Genomic DNA, 27,878 nt, shown 5'->3' with positions numbered 1-27,878 from the left:
ATGGATTTGGAGAGAGAATGTGTGGAATGCCGATAGAAAAGCTCTCGAGAGATGAGTTCTTTCAGAGACAGAAAGAGAAGCGAGAGGGAGAAGCGTGTCAGGCACCGCGCTAACCCGATTGGGCACGGTCATGCCTCCGCGTCGCCGGTCCCGATTAGGAAGAGGCGGCACGTGGAAGACGGAGGGGTCTCCGTGCATCTCCCCCGGTGTCTCGCTCATACTTCGTCGAAGTGTCGTCGACGATGGAGGCTCTGGCTCTAAATTCACCGGGTTTCCGGTCTTAAAGCTGAGGGAATTGTCCTTTTTGTTGTTGGGTCAACTACAGCGGACCTGAACTGGACCTCTTTGGAAGTATAGGATTAAATCGCCATTCGTTTGTCGCCTGCCTGAGCTCGTCATGGCAGCTTATTCGCAACATTCTCTCTCCACAGGATGGAGTTTTAAGGACAGTGAGGATGCATCGGCAGAAGCCTGGTTGCCTGTGCCCGTGGTCCCTTCGGTGGTTCATCAGGATCTACAGGCGAATGACAAGTACGGTCTCTGGTTACTGCTATGTGATTCAATGCTGAAAAATCTAGATTGAAAAATCCCTACGTTGGTTTCAATGAGCTCGACGCTAGGTGGGTGAATGACAAGTCGTGGAGCTACCGCAATGTGTTCCAAAAACCCTCGGTTCCTGACGGATCGTCGGTAGTTTTGGCCTTTGACGGATTAGACACCTTTGCAACGGTCAAGCTGGACGGCAAGGTGATCTTGGAAAGCAACAACATGTTTCTTGCCCACCGCGTAGATGTGACCAAGGCCCTGGAGGCCGAGGGTGACCACGTGCTCGAAATCGATTTCGATTGTGCCATGCTGCGTGCTCGGAAGCTTAAGGAACAGGACCCGAAGCACAACTGGGCTTCTTTCAATGGAGACCCAGCCAGAATGGCCGTGAGAAAAGCGCAGTACCACTGGGGCTGGGACTGGGGCCCATTGCTCAATACTGCCGGTATTTGGCGAGAGGTGCGACTTGAGGTGTATTCCGCGCGAGTCGAAGATCTCTGGACCGAATTGAAACTGGCATCGAATCACGAGTCAGCCCAGATCTCTGCATTTGCGCAGTTTGAAGGCGTCGACTCTGACTCCTCGTACAACGTCACATTTACATTGAGTCTTGATGGCCAAGAGGTCGCGCGCGAGGTGACGCAGCCGAAGGACCGATATGCAGATGTGACCTTTGACGTGAAACAGCCGTCTCTGTGGTGGCCAAATGGCTATGGTGATCCCACTCTGTATGATATTTCGGTGTCACTTGAAAAGGGACAGGACGAGGTGCATCGTGCCTCCAAGAAGATTGGCATCCGGACTGCGGAAGTGATCCAACGGCCTGACAAGCATGGTAAATCATTCTTCTTCAGGATCAACGGAGTGGATGTCTTCTGCGGCGGGTCTTGCTGGATTCCTGCCGACAATTTGCTGCCTAGCATCAGTGCTGAACGGTATCGCAAATGGATCGAGCTGATGGTCGCTGGACGACAGGTCATGATTAGGTGAGATACTCCTGGCGATATTTGATAACTATTAACAGGTTGTAGGGTCTGGGGTGGCGGATGTTACGAAGATGACAGCTTTTACCAAGCGTGCGACGAACTCGGAGTGTTGGTATGGCAAGACTTCATGTTTGGCTGCGGCAACTACCCGACCTGGCCTGATCTGCTCGAGTCCGTCGAGCAGGAGGCTTTCTACAACGTCCGCCGACTGCGCCACCACCCGTCCATTGTGATCTGGGTCGGCAACAACGAAGATTACCAAGTACAGGAGCAAGCAGGCCTGGTCTACAATTACGAGGACAAGAATCCAGAGAACTGGTTGAAGACCGACTTTCCTGCTCGCTACATCTACGAGAAGTTGCTTCCCTCGGTTGTTGAGAAACTGACGCCATCGATATTCTACCATCCTGGTAGTCCTTGGGGCGATGGCAAGACCACTTCCGACCCTACGGTTGGAGACATGCACCAGTGGAATGGTAAGTTGGCCAGCTCTATCAAGGTGCTTTGCTAACTGTCAAAGTCTGGCATGGAACGCAAGAAAAGTATCAAATCTTCGATACCCTCGGGGGACGGTTCAACAGCGAATTCGGCATGGAGGCGTTCCCGCACCTGTCGACGATCGACTACTTTGTGGAGAACGAGAAAGACAAATATCCCCAGTCTCATGTGCTCGACTTCCACAACAAGGCAGATGGCCACGAGCGAAGAATCGCCACCTATCTGGTTGAAAACCTGCGAACGGCTACAGATCTCGAGGTATTCACCATGACCTCTCCTTCGTGACTCACAACTAACTGAGTTTAGACATACATCTACCTGACCCAAGTCGTCCAGGCTGAAACGATGATGTTCGGCTACCGCGGCTGGCGCCGCCAATGGGGTGACGAGCGACACTGCGGCGGTGCTCTCCTCTGGCAGCTGAACGACTGCTGGCCCACCATCTCGTGGGCCATCGTGGATTACTTCCTGCGACCCAAACCCGCCTTCTATGCCGTCGCACGGGTTCTGAACCCCATCGCCGTGGGAGTTCGTCGCGAGCACCACGACTGGAGCGTCACCCACGCCCAGCCCCCGAAGACCAGCAAGTTCGAGCTGTGGATCGCCAGCAACCTGCAGAAGGAGGTTTCTGGAAAGGTGGAATTGCGCTTCCTGTCTGTCAACTCTGGCCTCGAGGTTCGCGAGAGCATTGTCCACGATAATGTGAAGATCGTCCCCAACGGAACCACCAACATCGCTGACGGAGTCATCGACCATACTGAGTACCCGGAACCGCATGTTCTTGCGGCGCGACTGTGGGTCGATGGCAGCGTCACTGCGCGCGACGTCGACTGGCCCCAGCCGTTCAAGTACCTTGACCTATCGGACCGCGGACTAGAAGTGACCAAGGGATCGGGATCTGCTACCGAGCAGACGCTGAAGATCACCACTAAGAAGCCCGTGAAATGCCTGGTCTTTGAGGAGCGGGATGGCGTGCGAGTCAGCGACAGCGCCATGGATATTGTGCCGGGAGATGAGCAGGTCGTTACCATCAAGGGACTGGGCGAGAATGATGCGCCTTTGAAGTACAAGTTTCTTGGCCAGTAAGAATGTTGCTACTTGAAATGCTAAGCAATGCATATCTCCGATTCAGATTAACTACCATCCGGTTATCATCCGTAGAGCTTTCTCATTCCCTAGCTTCTCATTCCTTCTAGTTGCATATTCCCTTTCCACGGCCACTTTCCCAGTTTTAATTCACTAACCACTTCATGTGAATACTGTAATTTCTCTCCGCTTCCAAGATAATGGAATGATAGATTCTATCGCGCTCCTTCTCCTAATCACAACTACACCCTCCTACGATCAGCATACAGGGATTCCCTAGATCTTCAGCTAGCGAGCTCGCAATACAGAGGTCTCTCTCCTCAAACAGGGTCAAAGAGAACCATCTATCCTTTCTGCATCTCTCTTCATTTGAACCTTTTTGCCTACCAGAAGCTGTCAACTTGAAGCCGATGAGAAATGCCTACTCTTTGTCTTCCGCAAAGAAAATCGGACTGTGATACTTCTCGACGTATCTCGGATCCTGCAGTCAAATATATCTCCGTTCTCCAAGGTTGATACTTCCCGGGGAACAAAGAGTATCTTGCACCTTTGCTTGAAGAGGCATCGATATCTCTAGCCTCTTACTACAGAGCCCTGCCAGAAGATAGGTGCAACCATATCTCATCGGACGGACACTAGACCTAGCCGATGTTATGTGTACTCTGATCTGATCAGTGGGAGATGGAAAGAAAATACACTTTGGGAGAGGGGATCTACATCAAGTATGTCTTTCCTACTACGTAAACCAAGGCTATGCGACTAAACCTACCAGCAGCGTACAGATATGCCGGACGAATAAGAATAACCAGTAGCTTACCGACATGCCGGACGAACAAGAAGATTATCCAAGATGCGCAGGGATATTGAGCCTAGGCACTGCATATTGCATTCGGTGCGAAAAGACAAGTTGAAAAGATCAGAAGCCTTCAGTGACTAACTGCTTCCTAGCCTAGTGACCAATCCGATATGAGCGATTGCATTGCAAGGTTCCGGGTTCTTAAAAACGAGTCCAGTCAGAGCAACAGCAGTTATCGCATTTCTCAATTCCACTTCCAAATACCAAAGCATCAGAAGTACTCTCATTTGTTCTTGGGTGAAAGCTGACATCAAAACTCTTACCGACTTGATCGACCGGTTAGCCTTAATCCAGTCACCAAAGCGCTATAAGACCAAGAAAGATAGCGAGTTTATTGTTGCATTTGCCGAGATGACACAGAACAGCGTATCTGCCTTAATTACGACCAATGGGGATAAAGAGCATCCTGCAAATAGTCGACCCTCCCTTAGGCTGCGGTAAAATTGCTTCCGGCCCTCAACAAATGTCTTTGAAGGCTGCACAAGCCAACAAGCCCGAGGCGTTTCCTTGGATTGCAAACTGGGCACTTTCCGGTGTGCAATTCCCACAGCTAAGATATCCATCGCGTTCACGTTAATACATAATGAGGCGAGATATCTGCATCATGAGTCATGTGCCTTACCATGACAGACCTAGCGGCTTTTCACCAAAATCAAGTACTTCATATCATCGTGATCCAGGTGCTTGTTTGACACATATATATCAATGACAGAGGGAAGCAAAGGCGATAATGCTGTTTTTCTGCCATTTCTTCAACATCATCAGAACGCTGGCATTATATCCCAGAGGCTCATGCCTTCAGCTCAAGAATACCGCTGGCTTCAAAAGTGGAATCCCTATATTGGCATATCAAAACAGCAATATTAGCTGTGAACAGTGAACTAGCAGATAATAGCATTTCCTGTCTATTTTGACATGTTGTTATCTGCGTTAAAAAAGAAGAGGAAGGGTCCTTCTGGTTACCTGTAGAGTATGCTAAATTTGATTTGGTCTTGTTGTCTCGTCGTCGACCATACTCTTGCCTTCATTTTGTCTAGTCCCTGACTAGTCGACCAAGCAGGCACCGAACAAAGCCTACGGCGCCCCGGATCTCGCAGTGACAGCGTAACCTTGTGTCGGAAAGCAACTCATGCTTCCGCCATCTTGGAAAAGGTGGTAGACCAAATGATGATGTTTGGCGCGATGAGACCTACTTCTTCACTAGCCATGCTTGTGCTAGCACGAATCGCTTGAGGCCTCCCTAGGTATAAATAGGACCTCCTCTCCTGATCTATCTCCTCTCGTCACCCGCAGGTTTCGTTTGTCCTCGTCCTCGATCTCTCGATCGGATGTCAAGCAATTGTCCCTTCACGGTCTCAAGCGGTTCATCCTCGACATGAATAACATGCGTAACGTTTGGCAATGCAAACGGCCGCCTTCCTATACAAAGTTCTGTGATCAGTGGCCAGCCAAAGCTTTACTTGAAAACGTGTATATTCAAGACCCGAGTCAATGATGGCCGTTTGATTTCGACTCCGATGGACTTTCTCGAAAAAAGCGCCAGCCTCGCGGTACACCGGAAATTGTCTCTCATAACGGTCACGAACTCGGTGCAATTGGAAATCGCACATTCAGGGAGGTTCCACGGGTGGTCCGGTCCGGCGATGCTCAGGATTTGTACGTTGCCCTCATCGATCGGGTCAGCGACCCTCTAGTAACTGAACAGATCCACCGCACGTTGACCGAGCATCCTGGACATCGATTGACAAAGGAAAGAAAACAGCAAGGTCTAGACGTCTTGCTCACCCGCAGCTTGCAGTCCGTAGATTCGGTCTCTCTCCTCCACCACAAGTCCTTCCATGTTATATGTGGAGGTCTGTCGAGCCAGAACACTCGTTAATCCCCACAGGTCCCCTGAACCAGAACCGGAAAGCATCCTATTTCTTTGCGCGTCTTCGGAACGCGGAGCATTTCTTTGGTATCTGTGTGGTGAAGTGGCTTGAAGCCAGCGTACTGCTACTGCTGCTGATGGTTAAATTCTGATATTGATATGAATTCATCTCTGGTTGTTGCCATAGAGCTTCTGGGCTATCAGCACTGTCCGAAGTGTAACGAAATACGAACTTGCCTTTGGAAGTACCGTACAATACTACACCTGGCCCAAATGACCTTATAGACACACTTTGGGATATTGTCTGAATAATAGTAGAAGCGTACCTAACACTGGACTCTTCTAGGGCACAAGTGGTTGGTTAGAAGGGTATTCTATACTGCTTAGGTTTGTTGAGTTCAGCGTGGGTTGTCAACCCTTTGCCGTGTATCTCCCTTCTTTTGTCTGAAGTCATGTCAAGACGTTCGAGCTCTAGCAAAGGGGAGATGAACTGCATCAGTCTTTCCTGCTGCAGTTACGGAGTTCATCTTATTTTCGAGAACAAGGAAGTTATATCAGAACGAAGCTTTCCAAGGACAATTGACCCTATCTGACAGTTGATATGGACTTTAACACATGCTATAGCAATTCAATCCACCAGAAAAGAATTTCTCTTACAAATATTAACTTCCCCATCTTAGCCCTTTGGACATAATCATAGACCAACTTACTATACCCAGCCCATCCAACCCTTCCTCCTTCACCCAAATAAACAGCTAAACCTCCTCATTCAACCCCTCTCCCCTCTCATCTTTCCTCGTAACCGCAAACTCTCCCCTCGCATACCTCGACCTCCCATCCACCACCAACCCCTTCAAAGCCCGCCCAACCAACGGAACAAACTTCATCGCCCAGCCGGCCGTAAACAAAACCACAGACCCTGGCTCTGCTCCTCGAAGATACTCCTCAGGAAGCTGATCGAGAACGAACATATTATCTATCTCAACATTAATTCTATGCATCCAAACTGAGGAAAGCGTATGATGAAAAAGGAGAGAGAACATACCAAAAACATTCCCCTGCAAACAAACCGACTCGAAGACAGGAATCGACGGATTCACACCTTTCATAAACCGCGTCACAAAGTCCCGCGTGTTCGCAATATCCCCTTCGCTGACACCACACTCATTGCGCTGCGCTGGGTCCGAGATCCGTCTCGTCGCTGTGTCGACAGTTATGCGCGCCAGATCGGGTGGTCCCCATGGGAGAACAGGGTATCCGAAGAAGAGCTAGGAGCGGGTGTCGGGGAGGGAGTTTTGGAAGTGGAACCACATGCCTGTTTTCTTGATCAGCACATCCTTATATAAGATGCAGGGCTGGTAGAGTCTAGGTAGAGAGGTAGGTACGGACTCGGAATCTCAGTCCCCTGACGATCTCCATCTCCAGCCCCAGGATCAACGCTATAATAACTCCCTGCCATTTCCCAGATCTCGAGTCTCAGCTGGATACCGAAGCTAGCGCGGAGAATAGAGTTGATGTATGCTCCGCATGTCAAAACAATTTTGTCTGCGTGGTATGTAACCGGTTGGCCTTCTTGGATGGCGGATATGCGCCAGCCCTGTCCTACACTTTCTGGATCTAGTCGCGTAACCTGCGTGTGTGAATGCATCTGGGCTCCATTCTGCTTTGCAAGACGGTACAATGTCCTCACTAGAAGAGGAACGTTGATAATACCGTTATCCGGCGCGTAGATACCGATATAGTCGTCCGGGAGGTTAGTGAAGGGGTAGGACCTTTCGATATCAGATTTGGTATCTACCTCATAATCAGCCTCCCATGAAAGTCTAGGATCAATACAGAGGAAGGAACGCATACATACTGTATATTCCATACCCAGTCGTTTCAGATTCTCAATAGGGCCGAGGAGCGTTCCTGGATCCTCTCTCGTCAATAACCCACCCACTCCATCGACTAGATAAAACAAAGAATTCAACCAGATTGAATACTTACCTTCCGGACCTCTCTCATGATACTCCGGGTTCCCAAAATTCAACAACCCCGTCATCCAGCGTAGCGTCTCTCCTGCCTCCGCTTCAAGCTCCTCCCAGACCCTCATGCTCTCGTATGCCAGATCGGCCATGAAATCCTCCGTGTACGTTGTTCGGAACATGCGTTGGAGGTCACCGGAGCTGCCGGCCTGGTTATATTAGTCCATTTGTAACCTCTGGCTCTGGAGATAGGTGCCGGGTGTACGAGGAGGTTCACCTGGTTGAAGAAGTTGTATTGTTCGAGGACGACGACGGAGTGCCCGGCTTTGGCGAGTTCGTGGGCGGTCGAGAGGCCAATTGGGCCGCCGCCGATTATGGCGACGTCGTAGTTATTCTTGGGGGGCATTTTAAAGGATGAGGGTTCGAGGTGTGTACAAGGCTGTAGCGGTTCGCGGAGTTTGTAGTCTTGTAAGGTTGTAGGGTTGGGCTATGTCATCGTTGTGTAAGCGTTAGGCCTGTCGCATCAGGGGCTGAGGGAGTTAGATGGAGAATAAAAAAACTTCTAGTAAATATCTATTTTGAATGGAATATTCTTCCTGGTTTGCCATCTTCAGTGACGGTCACACATCTCGTCTTTAAGATAACCCAAGAGGCCGGTGGGTGCGTATGATCTTCAGCTCTACTTCCTAGAAATCCAGCATCCCATTTGCGAATTCCTCCCAAATTAACTACAGAGACGCAACCAAATCACCCTTCCCACCCCTTACAATCACCGAATCTCGCCCAGGAACCTGAACAATCCCTACAGTCCCCTCCGGCGAATCCCATCCCACAGTCACCTCCTCATCCTCAACCACAATCCTCGCCGAAAACCTTCCCAACGAAGTCGAAAACCCAGCCTCAAACGACCCACGATCAGACACCCCAGGGCTCAGCACCCACTCGCTCCCCGCCGGCTTCGTCACGCGCAATCCAACCATATACTCCGTCAAGGTGGACGTTGGACCCGCGCCCCAGCCATGCGCATGAGACACATACGGCTGGCCTTTCGTATAGCTCCGTTCCTCGCGATAGCTCCACGAACCATTGACATGGTATCCTTCTGGAACAGTGGACTGCGTTCCGTTCTCGTGTTGGATGTACCACCCCCAGAGTGATCGGATCAGCTCGAGTGCGCGATCGGGTCTCCCCGCGCGGAAGTGACCTTCGAGTTCGATGCTCGAGATGAACGGGGATATGTTGTTGGGGAGCTCAGGGAATGCGGGACCAATGAGCGTCCATTGGCTTGTGAGGTATTCTGAAACGAGGTCTGCTTGGGTGTCGGTGACAACGTTGTAGGCGAGAGCCATGGCGTTGGCGTCTTGGGGGTGGAGATTGGAGCCGGGGCTGTCTGTGAATGCCCCGGTGGATTCGTCCCAGAATTCGCGTAGGATGGATTTTCGAAGGGTCTTTGCTTGGGCGAGGTATTGCTGCGTGTAGTTTGTATCGATAGAGAGATCGGGGATCCAGGATGCGATGGTTGCTCCGGTTTCGAGGGCGCGGTATAGGCTTTACATGTTAACCATGACCAGCTAGAAGTGATGGAAGAGCCTACAGCATACTAGCGGAGCATCGCTCGGTCGAGTATTCGAATCTGCCCCAGTCATCCTCTCCGGTAACATTGACGATCCCTGACTCCGTAAGCAGGGACAAGGAATGGTTCATTCCCTTGACGTATTTCGGCCAGATCTCCGTCACAAAGTCGACATCTCCAGAGTAGAGAGGATAGTTGTAAGTGCCGATGAGGTTCCAGAGGTGGTACGCTGTTTTGTATCCAGACTTTCAGCCTGTCCCCTTGCTTCTACTCCAGATAACTTACTATCACTAGTCAACTTCGCATTCGGGCGTCCAGCCTTTGGAAACCGCCCATCCTCATCCTAACATCATCAGCACTGACCCCCAATCCCAACTCCCTCAGCATACCTGATGCGCATAGATCACCTCCAACGCATTCCTCGTACTGATTAAATCCCCCGTGCTCACAAACACACTCGGAACCGCCGTGCCCCATATCCCCATTCCATATGAACCGATCGCGCTTGGCTCCGTCCACAAGCACCGTCTCGGCATCAGTCAAAACCTCGACATTATCCCAGCCATCTCCATCTGGCGTTCTCAGCCCACAGTCCCCGGGAATCGTGTTCGTCTGCAACGTCCACGCCCCGGCATACCAGATCTTGTTGAGCAGGGCGTCGTCGGAATGGAAGTATCCTTGGTACGCGCGGAGGTCGGACCAGGTTGGTTGAACGGAGAGTTCTAGGGCGAGGTCGGTGATTGCTAGACTTGAATTCGACGTTGAGTTCACGAAGAGGGTGAGGTATCGAAAGCCACCTCTTAATTTGGCCGGTGGCATGGAATATGAACCATTGCCTCGCTCGTCGAGTTGTGCGTACACTGCTCCGTCGATCGTTCCGTCGCCTCTGGGACTGTCGGACTCGGTTCCAATGAAGTCTTTTGCTTCGGTGAATGCCAGCCCGCAGGTGAGTGCAGAGCCTGATAGGGTATAATTGAATGTTACCAGGCCTCCCACCTCCAGACCAAAGTCGACGAGAAGGGCGGGGGTGGCTTTGTCAAGGGCAACATTCTTTGCGTCGTATTTGAGCACGTTCTGAGGATCTGCCAGCGGAAAGACATCTCTGGGACGGACAATGCGAGATGTCGGGGCGAAATTGTTCTCGTCCCAGGGCCCGGGGAAGGCCGCTTGCTCAGGCCCCGTGCAATGGCTGTCGCGCCAGCAGGCATCGCCGAGAACGGTGGTGCTGAAAACAGCTATCAGGTAGATGAGTCGACGCATGGATCAAAATATTTGAAAGAATGATAGGATACTAAAATTGTCTCACGATTCAGCGATTCTAACGAGTATCCTGACTTATATCGTCACGCTTCCCCATGGGGACGAATGTTTCCCCGGCATCGGGGAAATGATACCGCGATGGCAGCTCTTCAAGGTATTCATTGGCTTGAATACGCAATGCCATGTCAATCAAGCCCTCAAAGGATGAACGCGGGCGAGCGGAAGCATCCGCAATGCAGATCTCCGGCCAGCAGGAGACAAGGAAAGGGATGGTGAGACTGCGTTCACTGACATATTTTCAAAGACAGACAAGTTGACTTAGTCCTATTAGAGCTTTCTTATTATCTTATCCCGGCAGCCCGGAAAGTCATCGCACAGACGGAGAAGGATAGCGGCGCTCTGCCAGCTCAGAGATCTATGCCTTTATTTCCTCATTTGAATCAGTTCAAACAACCCCTGCTTTCAGGGGTATAGAATAGGTACTGATATGCTCGTATGCTCGCTGAAAGTCATTCCGAAGCTAACAGACGATGTAGGTAGCATGATACTGAAGACTTGACGCAAAGACAAGCAGTTGAGGCAATGCTCGTATATTTAAGGGGCTATGTCCTTCGTTCTCCCATTTTGCATGGAATAATTTGTCTCTATAGAAAGTGCCTCTCCCAACGCAATGAAGCTCTACTTGGATGGAATTCCTGTGCGAGGGATCTTGCCCCTGGGCTTCCTGTTCCTCCAATGCACCAGTGCTGCTGCAAGCACCATCCAGCCATCGCCCAACAGCACCATCTCCTCTCGCCAGAGAATCAGGCTTCACATAGACTAGAAATTTTGGCAATCTGAGAGAATACCCGACGGAGTGGTCTACGACACACGCCCAGACACCGACGAAAATATCAAATTCCTGAAGCCCTGGAACCTCCCATCCGGCAACGATTTCATTGAAGATGCAGAAAGTCATCACCAGCGGCCAGCAAACCCCCCAGATGTCGACATTCCATTCCTGAGTCCAGGATACGACGATACCAATTGGACGATCGTCCGCGTGCCGCTTGACTGGGCAATCGAGGTGCCGTTTCTCGAAGCGCACCTCATCTTCGACGACTGGAAAAAGTCGGATCTGCGCTCGTTCATCCGTCGGGACCGCAACCACCCATCGGCCATCATGTGGAGCTTTGGTAATGAGCTAAATCGTTGGATATGAGACACAAAAATTAAGACATATCTTATTCCACTTTAAAAAGCTCAGGTAGGGCCCATTATTGCATCCATTCGCATTCCATGACTTCCCTAGCAGTTAGCCTCTTCTCAGGCTCGAACGCAAGCATATCTTTCAACATAGTAAGGAATGCAGACCTCTCAGCATCCGCCATCGCCTGCATGTTAAATTCGCGTCTTAGATCCTAGATCAAATCGTGAAACCGTTACTCCCAGGACCTTAAACTTGCAGCATTTTATCTTATCCCGTCATTATTAAACCACTTTAAGCGCGAATCCCATTTCTGCCACCACTGAAGTGGTAATTTGCCAAAAGTATCAACATTTTCTTTAATAACCCAGTCAGCAGACAGATTTAATCCCTCAAAAAGCGGGCGCTAACCCATTAACGTCCATATAGTGCACGCAAGCGTCCAGATATCAGCGGAGAATAAAAGCGACTCTTCGGGTTTAAAGTGTGTCTCTAGAGGGACTAGCATATACGGAGTGTTAGAGTGATATCGTTTTATAATAGCTGGCATAAAAGACTCCCCATAGTCAGTGACAACTATCTGAGCTTCAAATAGAGAAACACATTCGCTTGCTTTTCCTAGCCAGACGGGCCCAACAGCATACGTGGGGATACTATTATCAGGGAGTAGATGCTAATCTAGACAAATAACAGGCTCGTAATAAGGTTGTATATATTTTTCATAAAATTATTCTAGTAAAAGCGCATCCATGCGCTCTAGAAAACGAATTAAGATATTACCAGGATAAAGATCTGGCAACGTATTAATATAACCAACATGATAAATTAAGATAACAGAACCAAGCATATATACTCACCACCATGGACAATCCCTTGCAAATAAAGATATACCACCGCTAAAACTAGTTGGGCAGAGAAAGCTCTGGCCACAGGCAATTAAAACAGTTAAAAAGATGAAGCATCTTTAGCCTCAGCTAGGCTCATCATTCCAACCAGTATGACAAAACATTAATATACCCCGTTAGGTCCAGAAATGGTAAATTCATCCAATATAAGTAGTATAATTGCGCTGCCGGGATAAGACTTGGTCTTTAAATCTGCGATATTAAGTTGATAGAAAACATTTCTTTCTTAGGAGTTAGCTAGATCACTATCTGCGACCGCAATTTTAATGGCGACATATTTTTTTAGTTTACTCGTCTCTCGCCATCCATATGGTTGAGTATGCGCCAAAGCCAAGCTTATACACGACACAGTACCGGGAATTCAGCCATTCTCCTATAGTTATTAGATAATATCCTTCTAGACGGTATCGCTCAAGTTTCTCGACGTCCTCAATAAGTACATACTTAATTTTGTTGATCGCATGTGAAGTGCCACCAGGAACCACTGATTCCATTTTACTGGCAAAAGCTGCGAATGATTTGGAATATAGTAAGATATAGTGTGCAGTAACAATAGGGAACAAAGCAGACTTTGTAAGATAAAAGCGAATTTGCAGCAACATGGGAGAATTGAAACATGAAACTACACTTGCCCACATGGTATAAACCCAGTGCAAACTAAAGAATGGCCTTTCGGGTGAATTGCACTCTTCAAACTGCGCAGCGCTTCTGGTCGACGCAGAACGCCAACCTCCTGCACTGACGCTTGGAAAAGCAGGACACTGCCTTTTATCATTCAAGCCTTTGCCCGTTTAAGCATATATTTGGTCCAGATGTGTGAATCGATGATGAACGAAAGGGCGAAAACGAGGGAAACGAGGGACGATAGTGACTATCACCACGTGACTTGTCTCGGATTAAACTTTACCCGGCTTCCTTTGATGGAAATCTTTACTCCAAATTGACTATGACTATGTATGTCACTATATGTACCTGTTTTTCTACATTATTGTAAATTTCCTGCTGTAGACATCGCTGCTTTACTGAGGGCGCTCAGGGGCTTGCTCAGGCTGTGCTCACTAGGCTGCGGCAGCATCGGACGGATCGTACGATAATATCATATCGTATTGTATTGTAGCTGATATTGATATAATTATAATATTTAGATTTTCTGTCTAATATGACTATGATATTTAACTTAAGCTGTTAGATAATTATCTGATATTTATCTGATAATAAATATTACAAACTGTCCAAGACTTCTAACCTAAATAAGTTAGCATAGGTTATGTATTTTCTATAGTATTTTTGGAGTATTTAATATATAATTAATTTTATATTTACTAGCGCGAATTAATATCTTATAACCTTTTTTATTAATTAATATACTTTATTACTCTTTATTACAATAATAAATATTTAATTATTTAAGATTATGTTACAGATTATTAAACTTAAATTTATTTAATTATTTTAATTTTTTCTGAATCCTCCCTGGTCATCCCTGCGTGTATTCTTTAGTTAGTATCTTAGAAAATAAAAGATTATTATTACTATTTTCCTGAGGCTTAACAGTACTATAAGGCTGCTTATATTATAATTACTTATCTTAAATTATAATAAGTATAAGAGTTACCTGCTTAACTACATAGTTATTACCTAAGTTATTATATAAATTATCTAATATATTCTCAGCTTGATAGCCCTTTTCTTTATTATTATTAATTAACTTGATATTATTAAGTAATAAAGTTAGCTTTTATATTTAATTAAGTATAGTAATCTTACCGCTAGAGAGATATTTTTTAATTATTTTAAATTTAGTTTATTAAAGCTCAAACTTTAATATAAATAAATAAAGTATTAAAAATTAGATTATTTCAGGTTTAAGCTATCTCTGGCAATAGTAATAGATATTATAAGCATAGTTAAAAAACTGTTTAACACCAGTACTACTAGCAGATATTACTAAAATATCCCGTGCTATTACTATAAGCACTAGATACTTATACTTATACTCCTTCTAGAATACCCTTAGCTTATCTTTAATAAAATCTATTAAATAATTTAACTAAAAAGCTTTATAATAAAGCAGGGGAGTATATAAACCTTTTATAAAATATTATATAATTTTATTTTCTAGCCGGTTAACTTTATCTTATAAAATAATATATAAGTTTATTATAAGATTAAGCTCCTCTTTATTAGGTTCTTGAGTGATTTAAGCTTAAGAAAGCTTATTTTAAGAGATAATATATTATTAATATTAGTTAAATTCCTTTTATAATTTATCCTGATAAATTAATATCTAATAAATATCTTTTTTTTTTTTATTTTTCTCTTTCCAGTTATTACCTTTAAAGAACTGAAGTTTTTTTAAAAGATATAAAATAGTTATAATTATATAGACTATATTAAATAATTCAGTGTTAGTTACTTTATAGTACTTTGAGAGTTTCTATTTCGCTATCTATAATACTTAAAGTATTCTTTTTTTCTAAGAGATAGTCTTATATTTTAATAACTCCTTAATATTATTAAGATAGCTAAAGAGCTTATTATAAATATTAAAAATAAAATAAATAATAATATCTTAAGTCTTTAATAAGATCTTAGTATAATAAAAAAAAGGTTTTATAATCAAAAAAAAGATACTCTACTTAGTATTATTCCTCTAAATTAAGCTAAAATTAAATATACTAATAGGTTAAACAGTACTAACCAAAAACTCCTTATAGCCTCTTAGTATGTTCTAATATTAAGAAAGTAAAATTCTAGTGTATATAAATATCTTAAATAAATAAAAACTTTAGCTCTATTATTTAAAGCGCCCGGAAAGCCTCTTAGTATTAAAAATTAATATTAATAAATATAGTAAGCTCTTAAATCTAGAATATTTTAATAATTATAATCCTGTGATATAATATGATACACCTATCTTTTTTAATATAGCTATAATATTTCTTAAAGAATAACACGGAGCAGCCTATAGTAATTTTATATATTTATTTAATTACTCTAATTCGGTTTTTATATTTTTTAGGTTTATTTTAATCTTTTTAAGAAGGTCCTTTAAGCTAAGTTATATAATATGTATAATATATAATACCCGGAAGATAAAGATATTATAAAAAGTCTAGGACTAAATTATCTCTTAAATATCTTTAATTATTATATTATTATTTAATATATTATTAGTTATAATTAATAATACTTAATTAGTAATATTATACTCTTAGAAAATTCGGATAACAGTCTTACTTAACTAAATCCCAGTATATAATTCTTATATATACTTAAATCTAAGAAGAACCTTATAGTAATTCTAGTTTTAGTTAAAAAAGTATCTAGTAATTATTATAAATACCTGACTAAAAAGAGAGATCTAGTAATTTAGTATAATAAAGAAATAGCTTCTAAATAAAAGCTTACTAAGAATACTCTATTACTATTCTTAAACTTTATTATTTAGAAATTATTTTATATTACAGATAGACAGGATATTAAGCTCTGAGTTAGTAAGCCTAATATATTATAATAATTCTTTAAACTTCAGGTGCTTAATAATACAGAATAAAAAATAAATAATTATAATAAATTTAAGGATCTTTTTCTAAAAAGTAGTCTAGCTAAATTCCGTGCTTGTTAATTAATATAATTAAATAGAAATAAAAAATATTAATATATAATATAAATTAAATCTAGAGATAGACTTATCATCTTTTATAATAAATAATTAATACCTTACTTTATAATCTTTTATAGCTTAATATAAACTATATTAGTAAGATAGGCCTTTATTAGAGATAAACCAGCATAATTAATTCTTAGGTAAATAATTATATTCTAGTAGTATTTATATATAACCTTAGGCTCACTAGTTTTAATATTTATAATTTAATTAAATAACTCTTAAATATCAGACTTTTTAAAATTATTATTTTAGTAAATAAACTTCTGAAATTCTTTTTTAGCGCCAAACTTAATTATTAACTATTATTCTATAAAGTACTTCTGTGGTTTGTCTATTATTTAATCACTTTTATTACTATTATAAAGTATATAGATCTGCTGGCAGGATTTGCAGACAATATATATAAATAAATCAAGTGCGTGAGAATATTAAGGCAGAGAGCAGAATTCAGAGAAAAAAGTTAATTATATTATAATTTAATTATTTATTATATTTAGAAAACTATTTAATTATAAAATATCTAAATTAATAAATAAATTAATATATTAAAACACTATATATTAACTTGAGGATATTTAAAAATAAGATATAATAAATATAAGATTAGGTAAGAATAATAAAATAATTAGATTTATAAGTAGGAGCCTTACAGGGAATTTAGTTATAAAATAAAATAAGATTATAAATAAATATTTGCATGATTTTAACGTGCTAAAGATAATACTTAATAATAATTAGATATAATTAAGTAGAAGTAGATATTTATTAATTAATCTATCTAATATTTAACTAATATCGGACGATATTATCTGATGTTATCTGATATATATTAGATATCAGACAATTATCCTGCGATTACTTAAACTAAAGAAAATGTTTAAGTCTGCGAGCTGTAAACTTTAAATATAAATTATACTTTATTTTTATATATAAATATACTAAATAAAATAACTTTATAATAAGACAAAGCCCTTATAAATTTGTGGGTATTATTTTAACTATTAAAACTATAATATTTATAGATTTAAATACTATATTAAAGCTTTGTAGGAAAGCATACTATATTATTTATATATTAAATATATATTTTTATCTAACAACCATCTATTAACTAATAATTATAAAATTATAAGCAATAATAGCATACTTACTATTTAAGTAAAATATATAATTATTATATAACTGATATTAGCTTCTAAATATAATATTATATTTTATTATTTCTAATAATAAGTAAGAGAAATAAAGAATAAGTACTATTATAACTAAACATATAAATATTTAGTTATAATATAATAATTAGTTAGCTTCATAACTATCACCTGATTGTTTAAGATAGGATAAATTAGCGAGTTTTATACTAGTGCAGATATTTATATAATATCTATTAATATTGTCTGATGTCTGTTAGATATCGTATATATGATAATAATATTGGAAAAAATCCAATATTGTATCAGTTGCCGACTATGATATTGAAAAAATGTTGATGTTGTATGACCTGCCGCAGCCTAGTGCTCACCCTGTGCTCACTGAGCGGTGAGCTGTGAGTTCTGCCATACCGTACTTGATCACCTGACGCACGCCCCCACCTGACGCACGAAAATCGATTTTATACCGATATTTTGAACATCTTTAAACCTTAATATCTTCATTAATATGGCTTCTATTAATGATATAATTGCAGAAATAAACTCCCTAAAGCTTGAAGATAGACCTATACTTACTTTTATTACGAAAAAGTATAGAATTTATAGATTAATATTATTAAGAAGATTCCGCGGTGTTCAGTATTCTAAAAATAAGCAATACCAGGACTAATGATTGTTTAATAATTGATAAGCGAAAATGCTTATTTCTAATATTAATTGATTAAGCGAGAAAGGCCTTTATATATTATTTAAAATATTGTGAAATCTAGCTCACGAGATCTCCGGTAATCATCCTGGAAAATAGTGGCCGAGCCGCTTTATAAAGTGATATAATAATAAGCTTATTTCTTGTTATATAACTGGGATTGATTCCTCTCGAAAAAAGGTTGATTCTGTGTTAAATTATATGTTATATTTTAAACTTTTAACCCGTAAAATTTCGGAATATAATATACAGCAAGAAGATATCTATAATAGACTTCCGCATAACCCAACTTGGGTCGAAGATCTCGACCCAAAACCCAACCCAGCCTGGGTCCGGGTTGAACTTCTCTAACCCAGACCCAACCCGGACCCAATACTGGGGCCCCAATAAAACCTAATTTAACCTAATTTGACCCAATCTTTATATAATTTTAGTCATAAAGCTGCTCAATCATCAAAATATCATACTGTTTTTTACATCTGTTCTAGGTTATACCAACTATTACCATATATTCGTAGTATAAATCTTTTAAAAATTTATAAAATAACTTTATATCCTTTTAAGCTAGACCAAGTTTATAGTTAATTACCTATTCAAATATTAAGATTAAGTAAGTTAGGGGAGCTTAACATAGAAACTCTACATTCTAGCTAGTAGTTATAAAAATATATATTTACTACAAATCTATATATAATACTCAGTAGATCCTTCTGGGCTAAAGGATATCATTTTAAAAGCTTATTATTCTTTGCGAAAAACATTGCAAGGTAATTTAATTTAAAGGAAGAGAGTCTATTTAATCATAGAAATCTAGGCTAGGGAAAAGATAAAAGTATAAAAAAAATAATATATTTTTATTTAGTATTCTTATCGGGGGGCCGCCTCCCGGATAAAAGTTAAGATAAAAATAACTAGTTACCCCTGCGAGGTTCTTATAATAAGATAGGTTAAAATTTTTTGGGGACCTGAAAGGGAAGTTAGGGTAGGAATTAGGTTTTTTTTGGGTTCTTTAGGTTATTACTGGGTTATTGCTGGGTTTTTTGGGTTATTATTAGGTTTATTAGGTTTTTTGGGTTTTTTGGGTTCGATCTACACAAAGGTAGATCTTATAAACCAATCACATCTTATTATGTTTATACACTGCCTTTCTAAAGTTAATATATTACTTTTGCTTTAATTCACTCCCTACTTCTAAGGTTAATTTACCCCTAGAAATTATTACTTAGTAGGTATCTATCTTCTCTCTTACCTTCTTAGTTATCTACCAGGCTAATTAATTATGTTATAAAATCAGTACTCTGACTTCGCATCCTTCTTTTATAATAATAAGATAGATAATCTTAGCTATCTAATATTATTAAACTATCTAGTTACTCTATCTACCAGTCAACACATACTCAATATCTCCGACCAAGACTTTCTCCGACCAAATATTCCTCTAGCAGTCCCCTCTTTCTTTACATGCGTTAGACCCGACTAAAAAAAGGCCTTTCTTTTCTATAATAAAATAACACATAATAACTGGGTGGACTGGTGGCTCCAGACTAATTTTAGGAGAAAAAATAAAATCAACTAAAAATTAACGCGACATGCAGAGATTTAGAACCACTATCACTAAGTTACTTATAATATAGATAATATACCAAAGGTCATGTATCAATATTATAAAGCTATTCTTGAGCATCCCTATACTGTTAATCCAAAAGCAAAAGGTAAAATACAATATCATAGCATATTAATAATACAGAAGCACCTTAAGACAGCTGGGTGTTTAAAGAATAAATAAGAGAAGAGAGCGGAAATAACTGGATTTCTAAAAAGCAGCATATATTCCTTTACTTCCGCAGGTGTTTCTATAAAAACCTACTTCTAGCTATGTTTACTTTGCTAATTTATTTTATATACTAATATTAGGGAGAATCATCTGCTAATATATCTTTCTCGCAAGAAGCTTAAAAAAAAGATATTTTATAGTTCTTTATATTTAATCAGCTTCTATTTCATCTTATCGAGCATCCAACATTTCAGCGGCTTATTTCTTAGGCTTACTACACCCCATCATTACTAATAATCCCTTCTGCTAATATAATCTGTTATTAATTAAGAAACCTTGTTCAAGACCGGCAAGAGTATATCTTTCGAATATTACCCGCTAGCGTAAAAATATCGATCGCACTAGATTACTGGATGTCTCCATTCTCGCAGGTGTTTATAACAATTACAGGCTATTTTATTAATATTAATTAGATCTACCGCGAGATACTACTTGGGTTTAAGCCTCTGTACAGGATATACACTAATGTGAACCTAAGTAGCGTCATTCTTTAAACTCTTATAGAGTATAACCTTAAATCGCGAGTGTTTAGATTAACAACAGATAATATATCTAATAATAAAATCTTAGTAGATTCTCTTTAATAAACTCTATTAAATAGTATTATTATTACCCGGATTCCATACCTTACTCATATTATTTAGCTTAGCCTTAACCAGTTTCTTAATTATATTAAGGCAGTCTTATTAAATAATTCTACTATAATAAAATAGACAGAAAAACAATTAAAACTAGCCTAAGTAAACACGCAGCACCAAGGGCAAGAGATATTTTATATCTTAAATAAGGTCTGCTATCTCACAATCTATATAAATACAAGTCCTCAGCGCCAGGAGACATTTTATAATCTCTAAATATTAAATATAAAGCTAGTGCCTATCCAAAATATAAAAACTTAATAAAATTTAATATTTCTAATACTTTATCGGGCAAAATATCTATACAATATCTTTACACTATTTTATACAAAGTATAACTACGAAAAAATATTATTTCAGGAAGAGGAGTAGCGCCAGATTAACTATCTTTTTTGTATTATTAAGCCATTCTTTAACTATATAACTCAGCTATTAAAGACTTGAGACATTACAGCACATTATATATTTAAAATTTACAATAAACTTTTCGAGCATCTTGAGCAGTTAATAAAGCAGCTACAATAAAAATATATTTTGTAGAAACAACAAATACTTTATATACTAAAGGCTGATCGGACAAAGCTTAATAAATATTACTCTTAAACTAATTATATCCAAGGGTATATCTACATAATTAATACAATATTAATACCAGTAAATAAGTTTAAATTCTTCCTTACAAAGGATTAGGATCAGAAATAGCGCGATATCTATCGCAAGTCTTTCTAACAGGCTTTTATTTTATATTAAAAGCAGCTTTTAACTCATAACCAGTCTTTAGACAGGTCTTACTCAACAACCCAGCTAAGCTTAAAACTTAATAAAATACTAAATAAGAGTAAGATACAGCCAAATATAGTAACTAATAAAATAATCTAATATCTTGATAGCGGTGCATTTAAACTAAGTCTTTGCTAAAATATACTAACTAATTAATAAATACTATTCCTATTACGCCTCTTGCATTCTGGAGAGAGTACCAAACTTGCTTTCCAGTAATTACTACCCTTGCGCGGGATACACTCTCCTTTCCTACAACTAGCGCAGGAGTTAAATAGCTCTTTAATACTATTCAGGATATCTGTTATTATTATCAAAAAAGAATAAAATCGCAAATAATTAAAGAGTTAATACTGTTTTTTTACATGTTAAGATTTAATATAGAAGAGTAGGAAGCAAAGCTTCTTAAAAAATTCTTCTCTTATAAGAAAATAAAATCTATGAAGGAGGAGAAGAATAAACATCCTAATAAAATTAAAATAAATCTAATTAGTAATACTAAGGAGCAGGATACTATAATTAATAACAAGATAAGGCTAGATAAGATAAACAAGATATGCGAGATAGGTGAAGCCCAAATACCGCTGTCTAAAAACAATACCCAGGTACAGGTGTCAGGACAGAAGCGTAAGAGCCGCGATAATAATATCTTTAAGTATCATTAGTTAGATATTAGCCGCAGATAAAAGTATATTATACTTTACTTTTTAATTCTTTAATATATCTTAGTCTTTCAGTCTTTCTTGTTCTTGCTTCCTCCCGATTTAGTTATAAAAAAAATACTTAATATTATAGGCGAAAAATGTATAATTTATGTAGTCACGGGCCTTGGCATATATATTATGTTTATAACCCAAGTTGGGGCCCCGGACCCAGGCTGGGTTACCCAACTTTAACCCGGACCCAACGCTGGGTCGGAGTCTTCGACCCAAAACCCAACCCAGCCCGGGTTGGGTCCGGGTTGGGTCCGGGTTATGTTGGGTTGTGCGGAAGTCTAATCTATAATATGGATGAGAAGGGCTTCTTAATTAGAGTATTTAATAAAGCGAAGAGAATCTTCTTTAAACTATTATATAAGAAGAATAGAATGAAATAACGGCTTTAGGATAGAAATTAAGAATGGATTATAATGCTTGCCTATATTTGTGTAGATGGGATCTTGTTATCTCTAGGTCTTATATATTAAGCTGCCTCTTTTAAGCTTTAAGATTCCTGGCTGTAGGACTTTGATTTTTTTTTATTTTTATTTTTTTATATTCTCGCCTTCAGGGTGGACAAATGACGAACTAGGATATATATAGTTACGAGATGTATTTGATTGAGAGACAAAAACGAAAGCGAGATAGTGTTAAAGGCTTTTTATTTTTAATAATTACGGGTCTTATATTAATATAAAGTTTTTTAAATACTATAAGGCAAATAAGATCCTTCTTATAATATATCCGCTTTATTTTATATATTCGCTTCAGTCACTTAATATTAGAATCTTCGGGCCTCTTTCTACAGCGTATAGCGAGAGATTAGAATGATTTTTTTATGAATTTTAAGGCCTTTATTATATTATAAAAAAAGACTTTTTTTGCCTCTTTTGGCTGTTATGGGAGAGCGCTTTATTAACTGAAAATATCGCTTTTTTGTGGAAATCAGTAGGTATTTGGCTATTAAACCCTGATATTATCCTATCGTGATTTAATTGGAATAATAATAATTAACTATTATCTAGTAAGTTATTTCGCTCAGTGCTTGGTGCAGAGGATTAGAGAAAGATTAAGTGGCTTTTTAAGTATGTAGTTATTGACTTGTACAATTAAAAGACTAAAAAATTAAGTTTTATGATATATTATCTTTTTATAAAGAATGTTATCTTAAAACTATGCTACCAGGGCCTTGAAGAGGCCCTTCTTTAAGAGAAAAAGAAGTATTAGCGAGGTAAATCTCTTTTATTTAAATTATAGGCCCCTGAGGATAGTTATGTGGTATTTTATTCTTTTAAGAAGATTTAGTAAGCTTGTGATTTTTAAGCAGATAAAGATAAGGCTATATAGCTTGTTAAGGCTTTAAAAGAAGAGGAAAAGCTTTGTAAGCAGCGAGAGAAAGAAGATTAAAGGCTTTTAATTAAAAAATATAAGCGAATCCGCGCTTTAAATTAAGAGATGAGGCTCCTTAAGGCAGAGGTAAGGAAATAAAAAAAATAGGATGATTAGCTTGTTAAGTAAGCTAATATATAGCTTTAAAATAACTTTAATATTATTTAAACAGATAAGAATAAGGCCCCTGCAACTCTAAAGGTAAAAAAATCGAGTGATAGAGCTACTGCAGGATCTGAGGTTGTTAATAAGATCTTTCTAATATTTAATTACCGCGGTAGGCAGATCCGCCTCCCTGAGTGCTTTTGGTAATAAAAATGTTATATATAACTTTATTATACTGTGTTTATTCAATCTTCTAAAAATCTCTATATAATACTGAATGTGTGTGGTTGTAGAGCTTCATTTCTTGTTATGGGACTGCCCCCAGATATAAAAGCTCTGCCTAAGGCACCTCTTAGTATCTAAGGCCTCGCGGCCACTAGCACTAGCATACCACATAATGAAAAGATTCGTACAGACATAAGAAATAGCTCTCTAGCTATTTCTTTTTATTTAAAATATATTTAGAATAGAAGCTTCTTCTTGTCCTATAATATTAGGAATAGCTTACTATAATAAAAGTCCTAGACAGAGCTTGACTAGGCATACAAACAAAATAAAAAGGAATTAAAAGAAAATACTAGGAAATAATAATAAAATAAATAGAATTAAAAGGAGTATAACTAATTATAATATTTATATTAATAAATAATAATACCTAACTCCTATTACAAGAGTTAATAAACCTTTATACAGAGATAACAAGATAAAAATTAAACTTTAAAAAATAATTAAATAAGCTATAAAGTAGTAATATAACCCCCGCCTTAAATAATAAAAAGACTAAAAGCCTACTATTATAATTATATAAGCTATACTACAGACCTCGCGCCAGGTATCCTAATATAAAATTATTTAATAAAGAAAATAAATATAACTATAAACTGTTTAAACTAAATATATGTACAAAGTTAGTTATTAATAATAATTACTACCTGTCAGGACTAGAACAGATCTTTTATATTTATAATAAATTATATAAATAAGTGATACAACAGATACTCCCCTAGGTAGAAGCCCAGAATCCTGAAGCAGTTATATTAAATAAAATAATTATAATAATAAATAAAATATTTAAGGACCCTAACATACAATAAAAAGCTTTAAATTAAATAAATACAATAAAATAAAAGAAAATAAAATTAAAAAAATTCTAAAGTAACTTTAATAAGGCCTTATTATAAGTAGAAGGCCATAATTAATCAGATAAATAAAAAAAATTATACTAAATATTATTATTAATTAGAAACTTATTAAAAGGCTAATCAGAATCCCCTAAAAGCCTATATACAAAAGTTACTATAATTAACTATACTAAGTAAATTATAATCTAGCCAGAATATCTTTTTTAACTAGGAGATATAAAGCTTAAACTACCCTAATCTAATAAAAATCTAGCCTAGAACTAATAGACTAGATACCCACTTAAGTTATAGCAGCCTAATAAGAATAATATCTCCTATATATAAAGATTAACAGTGCTCAAAGAGAAGCATAATAAATATTATTTATTAAATTATAAAGAAAATAAGAAACTAACAGCTACCTTTATTATAAATAAAATAAATATTTTATCCGGAATTATTCCCTTAAGCCTACTGTATAACTAATAAGAGTAATAACTGCAGTTATTACTTATTAAAAACAAGAAAAACAAGTTATCTTCTTAAATAAAAGCTTAGACTCGGGAAAAGAACAAGCCTAGTATAAAATTATGTATATAGATAAAAAATATTTATTAAAATAAGAGAAGAATAAAACTATTTTAAATAAAAATATATAATCTTACCATCTTTTATAATAAAAGTAATCTTTAATTTAATTATAATTACTTGTACACTGGTTAACTCAGGATATCTTACTTATAGTATTATTAGCGAAACCTTTGTACGAAGAAATAGGCTAGCTATTATTAATATTTATTTAAAATTAATAAAAAATATTTTAAATAATAAATTTACAATTCACTCTATTATATAAATAAGGATAGATATTAGGTAATATTATAAAAAAAAAGCCTATTTTTATATAATACCTAATAACTTAAGTTATAATCTAATCCTAGGTAGGAGTTAGCTAACCTATTATAATAAAATTTTTAAACCTAAATAGGGACAGCTATTTCTCTATATAACTAGAATAAAATTAAAAGATCTATTATATTTATAATATATAAAACTAGATATTTAACCAGTATCTAGTTCTGAAGTTAAAAAGTACATATATTAGAGAATTAAAAAAAAATAAAAATATTTATAGTTTCACTAGCTAATATTTAAAAGGCTTTATACCTTAAAAAAACTATTAATCCACATATATTACTCCCTAACTATTATAAGGACTTTTTACTATTGTTTTAATTAAAAAACACAAAGAAACTACTATTATATAAAAAAAAAGAGATTAACTATAAAATTAAACTTATATAACAAAATAAAAGAAAGCCAGAAGTTCCCTAGGAACCTTTATATAATATATCTTAAAAAGAACTAATAGTTTTTCATTCAGAACTTACTAAACTACTAAAAAAAAACTTTATTTAAGTAAACCACTTATTTATAACAACCCTAGTACTATTCATACAAAAGCCAGAGGAAGAACTTTAGTTCTGTATAAATTATTAAGCCCTTAATATAATTACTAAAAAAGACTAGTACCCCCTATCTTTAATTCATAAGATATTAAACTAGATTAAAAAAATAAAATAATTTATTAAGTTAAATATTTTATTTATTTTCCACAAAATCCGCATCGCAGAAGGACAAGAATGAATAATTATATTTTATATATAATATAAACTATATAAATAGCTAGTAATATCTTTTAAATTAGTAAACACCTCTAGCATCTTTTAAAGATATATTAACTAGGCGCTCCGTGAATATCTTAATAAATTTTATTTAGCCTATATTAATAATATACTTATATACATAAATAATAATCTTAAAAAGCATTATAAACATATATAAAAAATATTATAAAAACTTAAGAATATAAGACTCTTCCTAAATATTCAGAAATACAAGTTTAAATAAAAAGAAACTCTTTACTTAGGATTTATTATACAAGCAGGAAAAAAGATCAAAATAAATTTTAAAAAAATTAAAATAATTATTTTATAAAAGAGCCCTAAATTAATTAAAAAAATCTAAAATTTTCTGGGATTTATAAATTTTTATTAATAATTTATTCTAAAATTCTTAGATATTATACGGCCCCTCACAAATCTAACTAAAAAAAACTACCTCTTTTTTTAGACTCTGGAGTGTAAAATAAACTTCTAGATCTTAAAAAAGAAATTTATAATAGAACTAGTACTCTAGCCTTTTAACCTAAAATATATAATAATTATAAAAATAGATTTCTCAGGCTATAATATAGGGGGCATATTATTATAAATAAATAAAAATAAAAAACTACACCCCTACGTATATTTCTTTAAATAAAACACTTTAATAAAATATAATTATAAAATCTATAATAAGGAGCTTTTAGCAGTTATATATTATCTTAAAATATAAGATATTAAATTATATTTTATACTAGAGTTTAAAATAATAATAGACTATAAGAATTTATAGTATTTCTTTAAGTTATGTAAATTAACTAAAAGATATATACAGTAGAGCCTATTTTTAAATAAGTTTAACTTTAAACTAATTTACTAAAAAAAAACTAAAAACTAAAAAATAAATATTCTCTCCTGGTATAAATAAAATATGTCTAATAATTATAACTTTTAGATATTCTTTTATATAATATAGATCTTCTACAAAATACTAGGAGAATAAAAAAAACTTAAAATAAAAATATTTAAAATAGCCTTTATATAAATTTTATAGGAGTAAGATCTTTAAGAACTAAGAAATAACTTAACTAATAATTAAGAATAAATATTTATATAAAATCTTAAATATTAAGCCCTATAAGATTTTATATAGTTAAATAGTTATAAATTTTTTTTATAATTAGGCTTTAAGGTTTCCCCTAATAAGTATATAATAAATAAAAGGTTTATTTATTTTTAGAAATACTAGTAAATACTAGATTATAAACTATTTTATATGTGACTTATCTAGGTAAATCATAATCCCTTAATCACGGGATATCTAGGGTGTGAGCAGATATATCTTAATCTTAATAGATAATATTATTAGCTAAATATATTCTATAA

General features: G+C 37.1%; 4 protein-coding genes across 4 annotated transcripts; 2 read left to right on the top strand and 2 right to left on the bottom strand.

Annotated features, from left to right (window-relative positions):
* Positions 1-397: 397 nt before the first annotated feature.
* On the top strand, positions 398-3,116 carry P170DRAFT_443786 (beta-mannosidase; the record flags this gene model as incomplete). The annotated part of the gene is made up of 5 exons (XM_024850584.1): positions 398-531; positions 579-1,532; positions 1,578-2,008; positions 2,053-2,288; positions 2,337-3,116. 5 exons carry the CDS (start codon positions 398-400, stop codon positions 3,114-3,116), a joined length of 2,535 nt encoding a protein of 844 aa, XP_024706914.1.
* A 3,481-nt stretch (positions 3,117-6,597) lies between these two features.
* On the bottom strand, positions 6,598-8,215 carry P170DRAFT_487726 (putative sarcosine oxidase; the record flags this gene model as incomplete). Its single annotated transcript, XM_024853960.1, has 6 exons — positions 6,598-6,818; positions 6,888-7,110; positions 7,281-7,636; positions 7,697-7,753; positions 7,832-8,018; positions 8,087-8,215. 6 exons carry the CDS (start codon positions 8,213-8,215, stop codon positions 6,598-6,600), a joined length of 1,173 nt encoding a protein of 390 aa, XP_024706913.1.
* Positions 8,216-8,537: 322 nt separating this feature from the next.
* On the bottom strand, positions 8,538-10,642 carry P170DRAFT_487724 (alpha-L-rhamnosidase B; the record flags this gene model as incomplete). Its single annotated transcript, XM_024853959.1, has 3 exons — positions 8,538-9,357; positions 9,404-9,611; positions 9,832-10,642. 3 exons carry the CDS (start codon positions 10,640-10,642, stop codon positions 8,538-8,540), a joined length of 1,839 nt encoding a protein of 612 aa, XP_024706912.1.
* Positions 10,643-21,955: 11,313 nt separating this feature from the next.
* Positions 21,956-22,180, top strand: P170DRAFT_352630 (uncharacterized protein; the record flags this gene model as incomplete). Its single annotated transcript, XM_024843931.1, has 1 exon — positions 21,956-22,180. The coding sequence occupies one exon, from the start codon at positions 21,956-21,958 to the stop codon at positions 22,178-22,180; it is 225 nt and encodes a 74-aa protein (XP_024706911.1).
* Positions 22,181-27,878: the final 5,698 nt, after the last annotated feature.

The sequence above is a fragment of the Aspergillus steynii genome, assembly GCF_002849105.1.
Source record: "Aspergillus steynii IBT 23096 chromosome Unknown P170scaffold_2, whole genome shotgun sequence".
NCBI classification, from domain to species: domain Eukaryota; kingdom Fungi; phylum Ascomycota; class Eurotiomycetes; order Eurotiales; family Aspergillaceae; genus Aspergillus; species Aspergillus steynii.
Note: the sequence above shows the minus strand (reverse complement) of the source record. Positions and strands in the feature narration are given on the sequence as shown.